The sequence below is a fragment of the Littorina saxatilis genome, linkage group LG1, assembly GCF_037325665.1.
Source record: "Littorina saxatilis isolate snail1 linkage group LG1, US_GU_Lsax_2.0, whole genome shotgun sequence".
NCBI lineage: Eukaryota > Metazoa > Mollusca > Gastropoda > Littorinimorpha > Littorinidae > Littorina > Littorina saxatilis.
The window spans coordinates 81923651-81934169 of record NC_090245.1 but is presented as its reverse complement, the minus strand read 5'-3'; the positions used below and the strand labels follow the sequence as shown (position 1 = coordinate 81934169).

The 10519-nt window shown below is 44.5% G+C and overlaps 1 protein-coding gene across 1 annotated transcript; it reads right to left on the bottom strand.

The window, feature by feature from the left end:
• Positions 1-3489: 3489 nt before the first annotated feature.
• LOC138950177 (neuropeptides capa receptor-like) lies at positions 3490-9910 on the bottom strand. Its single transcript, XM_070321952.1, has 6 exons — positions 9252-9910; positions 7983-7991; positions 7496-7568; positions 6824-7021; positions 5055-5528; positions 3490-4377 (listed from the first exon to the last, which is right to left on the bottom strand). Exons 1-6 carry the CDS (start codon positions 9908-9910, stop codon positions 3715-3717), a joined length of 2076 nt encoding a protein of 691 aa, XP_070178053.1. The 3' UTR covers positions 3490-3714.
• Between the last annotated feature and the right edge of the window lie 609 nt (positions 9911-10519).

Genomic DNA, 10519 nt, shown 5'->3' with positions numbered 1-10519 from the left:
TGATGTTCCTCTTCTGAGACGGTATGCACATATTAATATTGTTGTTCACCGTCTGAGACGGTATGCACATATTCATATTGTTATTCCTCGTCTGAGACGAAATGCACATACTCACATTGCTGTTCCTCGTCTGAGACGGTATGCACATATTCCTATTGTTGTTGCTCGTCTGAGACGGTATGCACACTTTCCTATTCTTGTTCCCCGTCTGAGACGAAATGCACATACTCACATTGCTGTTCCTCGTCTGAGACGGTATGCACATATTCCTATTGTTGTTGCTCGTCTCAGACGGTATGCACATATTCCTATTGTTGTCCCTCGTCTGAGACGGTTTAAGCACATATTCATATTGTTGTTCCTCGTCTGAGACGGTATGCACATATTCATATTGTTTTTCACCGTCTGAGACAGTATGCACATATTCATATTGTTGTTCCTCGTCTGAGACGGTACGCACATATTCATATTGTTGTTCCTCGTCTGAGACGGTATGCACATATTCATATTGTTGTTCCTCGTCTGGGACGGTATGCACATATTCATATTCATGTTCCTCTTCTGAGACGGTATGCACACATTCCTATTCTTGTTCCTCGTCTGATACGGTATGCACATATTCATATTGTTGTTCACCGTCTGAAACGGTATGCACACATTAACAATGTTAATATAACATGTAACAAGAGGCGAAGCCTTCAAGGCTCACGTAAGAAATCGACAAACAGTAACACAAATTCAATCACTCCGTCACACACACACACACACACACACACACACACACACACACACACACACACAGTAAGCATAGGTGAAACTGTGCAAGGAAGCGAGACCCTGGATCTGCCAACTAGTCTCGGCCCGCTCACAATAAGAATGACCGAGACTTTCAGTAATTCCTTTGCGTGACGTCTAACCCTCTTACGTCATAATGTGACGTCTTCTATCACACACGTCAAACACTTTTGACCGAGACGTAATCTTCTTATGCGAGCTTTATCCATAGACTCGGAAATGTTTAAGTTTCTATCACACACACACGCACGCACGCACGCACGCACAGACAGACAAAGTTTATCATCGCATAGGCTACACTTACGTGAGCCAATAAACTCCACAGCAGTGCCATGGGAGATACAAGTTTCGCACACGGAATAGTTTAGCCTGTAAGTAGTTTTGTTTCAGTTTAGTTTCTGTCTGCATAGTCTCTGCTTTGTTTATCTCTTTGAGAAAACAACTACATTTTAACGTGGGCAGTCCAACAAAATGGAAGATTGTTCCACAACGAACCTTGCAGCGTAACAACGGTGTATGTCGGTATTGTCAGCTCGTTTTTGAGACATACATACACGCGGCCGTTCATGCTGTCCCGCCAAACCATACATCCCAATGTTGATCACTGAGGAAATCTTCCACTTTCCTTTTAATAACAGTGAATTCAGATAATAAAGTTGTTCAGTTACCCAAAGGCGTATGTGGACAAAACATGAGTCCAAATGTTCTTTTTCGTGCGTTTGCTCACAATAACAACATTGTTCGAGAAATCCCTAAAAGGCACACACTCCTTCTCATGAAAACCTGTCGGATCGCCGTTTCAGATCCAGCCAGGCTTGTAAATGGGATAAGACCCCTCCTCCGCTTGGTTACATACTAAAAAACAGAGCCCTGACTGCGTGCTGTGGTGAGTTGGATTTATTTTTAATGAATTACTTTTCTAAAAGCTACTGGTGGCTGTAGAACAAGTAATTCATCAACACATTCCCACTGTGTACAGGCTAACGTTCTTTTTTTTCTCCTGTCAACTATGGTATGAAGATATTTACGGACACATCTTTAACAAAAATGTATACTCGTTTCTTGCGAAATCCCATCAAAACCTTATTACTTCGACTTCTCCAAACAAAAACCTTAACCGGTGAGTCGTTCTGTCGTGACAATAAACAACACATTTTGAGTTTCAATATATCAGTAAGGCTCATGAGGTTTCAAAGCCTGTTGAATCACATTCGCCCTCGAACAGAATAACTCTGGCAATTAATCGGCGTTTGTATTCTCGAGTTCTTCTCTTCGAAGATGAGTGTTTTCCTCAGGATCATACAAGCGTCTGTGCTAAGAATGAAAGCATGGTAGTCTCATTGCACTGTAGCTTTTAATGTTTCTTCTTGCAAAGCAATGTTTCTATTTTCTCCACAGCGCGTAACGATGGTTTTGTTGATATTCCGACGTCTTTAACAAAGCAGACCTGGTACACACTCAAAAAGCTACGGCGGCGTGATTTCCATCTTCACAAAATAAAACAGATATTTTAGTTTATCAGAAGACTATGCGGTATAAGAGATTTTCTGCAGGACAAACTCATCAGCATATTTAGTACCTCAAGATATTGTCCTCATAACACAACAATTATTTTTCAGTTGATTATATGATAACAGCACAGCTATTGAACAAACCAGCGAAATGGTATCAATGCGTGAATTCAATCTTAAACAATGTACGTCTCTGTAGCTAACCAAGCAATGTTTTGCCTCACACACTATACACATTGGAGTTGAATCAAGAATCTTTCTTCACGACACATCCGTTCTGTGATTAGTCTTACAGTGTTAGGTTCAGGATTCTTACTTGACAAGATTGTTTAGTGACAAGATTGTTTGAAACTTTTGTGATTTGTCTAACAATGGCGGCAGTATGTGCTGGTAAAAACGACAACATCAGTCTTATTGTATGGTTTACATTCCACGGAATTCTTTCCGTGGTAAACCTGACGATCACAACATGACATGTCTGGGCCGGTCAAAACCGGTTGAAACCGCCAAAGTCTGAGACGTTCCACGAGGTCCATCCTCAGAAAACATCGGTTATGTTGAAGACAGCGGCACAGCAGGGTTTCGGCGATGAAAACCACAAGATCCATGCTTGACACACGTAGGTTAATATGATGACCACGACAGCACAAGAGAGTGTACGCAGTTTAACACCACAACAATGACTGGTACCACCAGGGTGGTACGATTGCATGATTTCAGTCCCCAGTGCGTGGGAAATTTGCGGTTTGTCTATAATTATAGTGACTACACAGCGTAAAAAGCTGGACTGGTTGATAAGCATCAAATATGACTGGACGCTTGGGGATTTTTGTCCAATCAGCCATTTGGGGCTTGGGAGATTCTTGACCAATGTGGCACCAGGCCTACGCCAAGAATGCACCAGGCAAGCCACCAAGGCCATAAACCAAGGCAGCTACAGCAAAGCCGCCAAGGTATAAGCCAAGGCGGCAATATTAAAGCCTCGACGGTACAATCCAAGACAGCAACAGGCATACACACCAAGGTATAATCCAAGGCAGTAACCGGCACAGCCACCAAGGCACAAACCAAGGCTGCAACAGCAAAACCACCAAGGTTTACGTCAAGGCAGCAACAGTAAAGCATTCAAGGTAAAATCCAAGGCAGCTACAGAAAAGCCACCAAGCCATAAACCAAGGCAGCAACAGCGCAGCTACCAAGGTATAAGCCTAGGCAGCAACAGCCCGGCTACCAAGGTATAAGCCAAGGCAGCAACAGCCCGGCTACCAAGGTATAAGCCAAGGCAGCCACAGCAAAGCCACCAAGGTTGAAGCTTTCGGGACACGCTCACCACCAACTAACGTTCCTTTGCATCAACAGCAAAACACATCGGATAAGCCTCCACGACGGAAGGACACCTCGACTACAATCATACGTTCGTCTCTGTCACATCACTGTTCTTGTTCGTGATGGGAGCGACGCTAACCGTCGTGGTGTTGGTCGCCATGGTGGAGTGTCCGTTGACCGACACCCACGTGCTCTTAGTCTTTGACTTGGACCCGTCTCTCCTGAGGCTGCTCCGGAGGCTGGTGTACTCCTTGGAGATGGACAGCGAGAGCTTGCCGCACAGCACTTTGACGAAGAGCCGCTTGAGCTCCTTGCGAAAGATCTTGCCGGTCACCACGTAGAAGATGATGTTGAAGGCGTACTGGGTGGTGCCGAACTCCTTGATGGAGGTCAGCACCAGCTCGTACGTCACCGCGCGCTGGAAGGCCGGGTCTTTGATGATCTCGTCGGCTGTCAGGGACATGTTGGATTTGTATTCGAACTCGTAGAAGAGCGTGTAGGCGATGGTGACGGGCAGCGTGGTGATGATCAGGTAGAAGGACACGGCGAGCAGCATGACGGTGGTGGCCGAGGTGCGCTGCGAGTGACCGTGCAAGGTGACCTGCTCCATGCGGGACAGGCGCTGCATCTCGGCGATCACCAGGATGTTGAGGACGAGCACGGTCAGTGGCACCAGCAGGAACGTCAGGATCTCGATGCTCAGGTTCCACAGGATCAGCAGGCTGGTGTTGCCGCCCGCACTCACCTGCAACACACACATTTGCTTTTTGTAAAGACGATTTGTTTTTAAATGAGGATGAATAATGTAGTTAACAATGTAAATTTGTTTTGCCTTGTTTTAACAATGTTTTGTACTTTGTTTCGGATGATGGAAATCTTTTAGTGTGAATGACCTGATGCTGAAACACGGTAGTGCTGCTTTACTGGCAAGAGTAGAGAGAAACATGGACGGTCTAGCAAGAGAAATAAAGTACCCTTTTTACTTGGTTCTCTTGGTTTAAACATCTTTGTTTGAATAAAGTGTGTACGTTTTTTGCACGGAGGGCATTCAATTTAGAAAATCCCCCGAAATCGGCGTATGCTGCCCGAATGGCGGGGTAAAAACGGTCATACACGTACAAATCCCCTTGTGCAAAAACGGTCATACACGTACACATCCACTCGTGCAAAAATATGAATGAACGTGGAAGTTTCAGCCCATGAACGAATAATAATAATAATAATAATAATAATAATAATAATAATAATAATAATAAGAAGAAGAAGAAGAAGAAGAAGAAGAACAACAACAACAACAAAAACAACAACAACAACAACATCCTCACCACCACCATCACCACAACAACAACATCCCACACCTCCATCCACCACCACAACCACCATCAACCAACTCTCATGCACCTCCATCCCCTTCTCACTGACCTGATGCCTGGGACCACACTCGTACGTTCCGTTGACCCCCGTGGTCTCCATGGTGTAGAAGTAGCCCTGGACTCCGCTCAGACCTAGCGCTGACCCCACCAGCAACCCGATCACCATCTTGGCCCTCCGCACCGTACAGTATTTCTCCCTCTTGAACGGATGACAAATCGAGATGTACCGCTCCGTGGTGAACCCCAGAACAAGCAGCGGGCCCAGGTACTGGGCCGCCAGGAAGAGAATAGGGAAGAGCTGACAAACGACGGGCGTGTTCAGGGGCTGGAACCCCCAGACCATGTGCAGCTCGAGCACCACATGCAGGGAGAGGAAGATGAAGTCGTCCAGGGCCAGGGCCGCGAGGTAGCAGCCCGAGGAGTGACGCATCCTCTTTTGGATCCACACAATGAAGGACAGGATGTTGCCCGGGTAACCGATGCAGTAGATGAAGATGGTCACGTACTTGTCCACAATGATCACCTGGCGTGTGGGGAGGGGATGGGAGATAAAAATGAGTGTTGAGTATTCGTTTTTACATTTAGTCAAGTTTTGACTAAATGTTTTAACATAGAGGGGGGAATCGAGACGAGGGTCGTGGTGTATGTGTGTGTGTGTGTGTGTGTCTGTCTGTCTGTCTGTCTGTGTGTGTGTAGAGCGATTCAGATTAAACTACTGGACCGATCTTTATGAAATTTGACATGAGAGTTCCTAGGTATGATATCCTCAGACGTTTTTTTCATTTTTTTGATAAATGTCTTTGATGACGTCATATCCGGCTTTTCGTGAAAGTTGAGGCGGCACTGTCACGCTCTCATTTTTCAACCAAATTCGTTGAAATTTTGGTCAAATAATCTCCGACGAAGCCCGGACTTCGGTATTGCATTTCAGCTTGGTGGCTTAAAAATTAACTAATGACTTTGGTCATTAAAAATCTGAAAATTGTAAATAAAAAAAAAAAATTCTAAAACGATCCAAATTTACGTTCATCTTATTCTCCATTATTTTCTGATTCCAAAAACATATAAATATGTTATATTTGGATTAAAAACAAGCTCTGAAAATTAAAAATATAAAAATTATTATCAAAATTAAATGTTCGAAATCAATTTAAAAACACTTTCATCTTAATTCCTTGTCGGTTCCTGATTCCAAAAACATATAGATATGATATGTTTGGATTGAAAACACGCTCAGAAAGTTAAAACGAAGAGAGGTACAGAAAAGCGTGCTATCCTTCTCAGCGCAACTACTACCCCGCTCTTCTTGTCAATTTCACTGCCTTTGCCATGAGCGGTGGACTGACGATGCTACGAGTATACGGTCTTGCTGCGTTGCATTGCGTTCATTCTGTGACTTCGACAGCTACTTGACTAAATGTTGTATTTTCGCCTTACGCGACTTGTTATTAATTTGTGTCTGTACAAAACGATCAATAAACAAAAACATATTCAAACAAACACATGGGGAATGTTGTGAATGCTCTGTCTTTATTACTGCCTCAAAACAAGCAAACAAACAAAACAAACAAATGAACAAACAAACAAACAAACACAAAACCCCCTCCACCCCTAAGAGAAAACCTTCAAAGAGAACTTTGTCTTATCTTTGCTGAACAACAGAACGTAAATAATCCCCACATAGAACGGGTTAAGTAAAGAAAGTTGTGTTAAGAGGACAACAGAGGCGAGTCGGTCGAGCATTTTCTCCTCTACACGTGCATTTCAATTGCTGTTTTTAAACTTTTTTTTTTTACTTTCCAATCAGCACACTCTCACCTCTGGCTTGATCTCGCTGGGAATGCTAGAGTTGTCCAGATCCATCTCAAAGTCCGCAGTGTCGTTGTAGCTGGCGTTGGCGTTGGTGGCCAGAATGTCGCTGCTGTTGCCGGAGGTGGCGACCACCATCGCCACCAGCCCCACCAGCACGGCGCTGAAGGCAGGTAGCACGTGGAAGTTTGCCATCCCTGGACCCATCTGAAAGCAAGAAAAGAGTTTTTATGAAGACGGAAAATAGATGCCCGAGTGAGGTCATACACGTGACAAACAGACCACGTCCACCTACTGTAAAAAGCACAAGAGGAGAATGTGCGTGTGTTGACCAATCCCTGGACCCACCTGAAAGCAAGAAAACTGAGAGGAGGGGAGTTGTGAGTTTTCTATGAAGGCGGAAAATAGATGCCCGAAGGAAGTCATACACGCGATCAACAGACCACGTCGACCGACTGCAAAAAGCACAAAAGGTGAATATAGGTTAGCTTTCTCTAGCATGTGTGAATTGGCCAATCCCTGGACCCATCTGAAAGCAAGAAAAGAGGAGGGAAGTTGTGAGTTTTCTATGAAGGCGGAAAATAGATCACCCCACAAGTCTATGAATACTATCTAGTTTAATGTGCTTCTGATCACCCCGAATAAGGTCATACACGCGACAAATAGACCACGTCAACCAACTGCAAATATCACAAGAGGAGAGAACAGGTGAGCCTTCTCTGGCACGTGGATGTTGGCCAATTCCTGAACCCATCTGAAAGCAAGATAAGATGAGGGTAGTTGTGAGTTTTTATAAGACGGAAAATAAATGCCCGAATAAGGCCATGAACGCGACAAACAGATCTAAAAAAAACCACTTTAAAAAAAGCACAAGAGAAAAAAAGTATAAAGGTGAGCCTTCTCTAAAGACCCGGCAGCACGCCGATGTTGTTAAATCCCTGGGCCTATCTGAAAGCACAGTAAGAGAAAAGTAGTGGTGAGTTTTCTCTGAAGAGGGAATATAGGTGCCCGAATAAATCAATAAACGCGGCACCATGTTTGAGTTTCAAGACAGTCACACAGGAAGTACTCATATAAGCTGATGTTGTGTGGATGTAGTATATAATCGTTTGCATGTTGAGACTAAAGGTGTTTAATTAATTTCTATAATTTATTTGATTAATATAACTTTTTCTTCCTTGAGACGCAACACAGCAAAGAACCATGGAGAAAGAGGGTAATGTACGTAATGTGCTTGTGGCTTGCCTCCAAAGTAACATGCAATGAAACTATACAGGTAAGTACAGCACAAATAAACAACCATCTTGAAAGATTATTAAAGCACTCCTCCTCTTCTTCTTCTTCTTCTTCTTCTTCTTCTTCTTCTTCTTCTTCTTCTTCTTCTTCTTCTTCTTCTTCTTCTTCTTCTTCTTCTTCTTCTTCGTCTTCTTCTTCTTCTTCTTTGTCTTCTTCTTCTTCTTCTTCTTCTTAATTCATGGGCTGAAACTCCCACGTTCGCTCATGTTTTTGCACGAGTGGGTTTTCACGTGTATGACCGTTAATTGTTACCCCGCCATTTTGGCAGACAGACGCCGATTTGGGGGGAAGCATGCTGGGTATTTTCGTGTTTCTAAACCCACTTAATTCTAAAATCATCTCGAATAAACTATTGGTAAAACTAATTTTGTTGTTCTCCTTGTTACAGCGAAAATTGGCGACTAAGATGGTGATGATGAATTAGCAATGGATCAAACTAGGCTGTGAGCAGTGACAGGGACTCTGTCTCAGGTTAGCACTTAGCTTGAGAAACACATTCCCTTTTATCGTACATCCGTGATATTGTTTGCATAACGTTGGCTAATAAATCGCCCTTTTCTCGGTTAATCTATGCCACTGGAGGCCTTCCTGCCACGCAATTAAGTCTCTCCCCGTCACGAAAATAGCCGTGGAAAATCAAAGTCCCTTCACATTTACCGGCTTGTGCGTGTAAAGTCCACTTTTCTTCAGCCTACTTGTTACACCCCCGTATATTTCGGTGTGTATATAGCTTTCGCTCTGTCTGTTTGTTTGCTTGTTTGTTTGTTTGTCCGCACTAAAAGCTCTGGTGTTTATTCCGTTTCACATTGTGTCTCTGATCTAGCATCGTTGTTGCTATTTATTTTGTTTGCATGTGAATCGTCTGTAAATTGCTATTTCTCTTGTGAGAATTTCAAGACTTTGTATATTCCTTTTAAGATGTTTGGTATGTGTTCAAGTGGATGGGTGTTCTTGCCCCATGTAAAAGCCTAGCCAGATCTCAGATGGGTGTTCTTGTCCCATGTAAAAGCCTAGCCAGATCTCAGATGGGTGTTCTTGTCCCATGTAAAAGTCTGGCCAGATCTCAGATGGGTGTTCTTGTCCCATGTAAAAGTCTGGCCAGATCTCAGATGGGTGTTCTTGTCCCATGTAAAAGCCTAGCCAGATCTCAGATGGGTGTTCTTGTCCCATGTAAAAGTCTGGCCAGATCTCAGATGGGTGTTCTTGTCCCATGGAAAAGCCTGGCCAGATCTCAGATGGGTGTTCTTGTCCCATGGAAAAGCCTGGCCAGATCTCAGATGGGTGTTCTTGTCCCATGGAAAAGCCTAGCCAGATCTCAGATGGGTGTTCTTGTCCCATGGAAAAGCCTGGCCAGATCTCAGATGGGTGTTCTTGCCCCATGTAAAAGCCTGGCCAGATCTCAGATGGGTGTTCTTGTCCCATGGAAAAGCCTGGCCAGATCTCAGATGGGTGTTCTTGTCCCATGGAAAAGGCTGGCCAGATCTCAGATGGGTGTTCTTGTCCCATGTAAAAGCCTGGCCAGATCTCAGATGGGTGTTCTTGTGCCATGTAAAAGCCTGGCCAGATCTCAGATGGGTGTTCTTGTCCCATGGAAAAGCCTGGCCAGATATCAGATGGGTGTTCTTGTCCCATGTAAAAGTCTGGCCAGATCTCAGATGGGTGTTCTTGTCCCATGGAAAAGCCTGGCCAGATCTCAGATGGGTGTTCTTGTCCCATGGAAAAGCCTAGCCAGATCTCAGATGGGTGTTCTTGTCCCATGGAAAAGCCTGGCCAGATCTGAGATGGGTGTTCTTGTCCCATGGAAAAGCCTAGCCAGATCTCAGATGGGTGTTCTTGTCCCAGTTAAAGCCTAGCCAGATCTCAGATGGGTGTTCTTGCCCCATGGAAAAGCCTGGCCAGATCTCAGATGGGTGTTCTTGTCCCATGTAAAAGCCTAGCCAGATCTCAGATGGGTGTTCTTGTCCCATGTAAAAGTCTGGCCAGATCTCAGATGGGTGTTCTTGTCCCATGTAAAAGCCTGGCCAGATCTCAGATGGGTGTTCTTGTCCCATGGAAAAGCCTAGCCAGATCTCAGATGGGTGTTCTTGTCCCATGGAAAAGCCTAGCCAGATCTCAGATGGGTGTTCTTGTCCCATGGAAAAGCCTAGCCAGATCTCAGATGGGTGTTCTTGTCCCATGGAAAAGCCTAGCCAGATCTCAGATGGGTGTTCTTGCCCCATGGAAAAGCCTGGCCAGATCTGAGATGGGTGTTCTTGTCCCATGTAAAAGCCTAGCCAGATCTCAGATGGGTGTTCTTGTTCCATGGAAAAGCCTAGCCAGATCTCAGATGGGTGTTCTTGTTCCATGTAAAAGCCTAGCCAGATCTCAGATGGTGAGCCGAATCATTCACACGGGATGGACCGTGCCTTT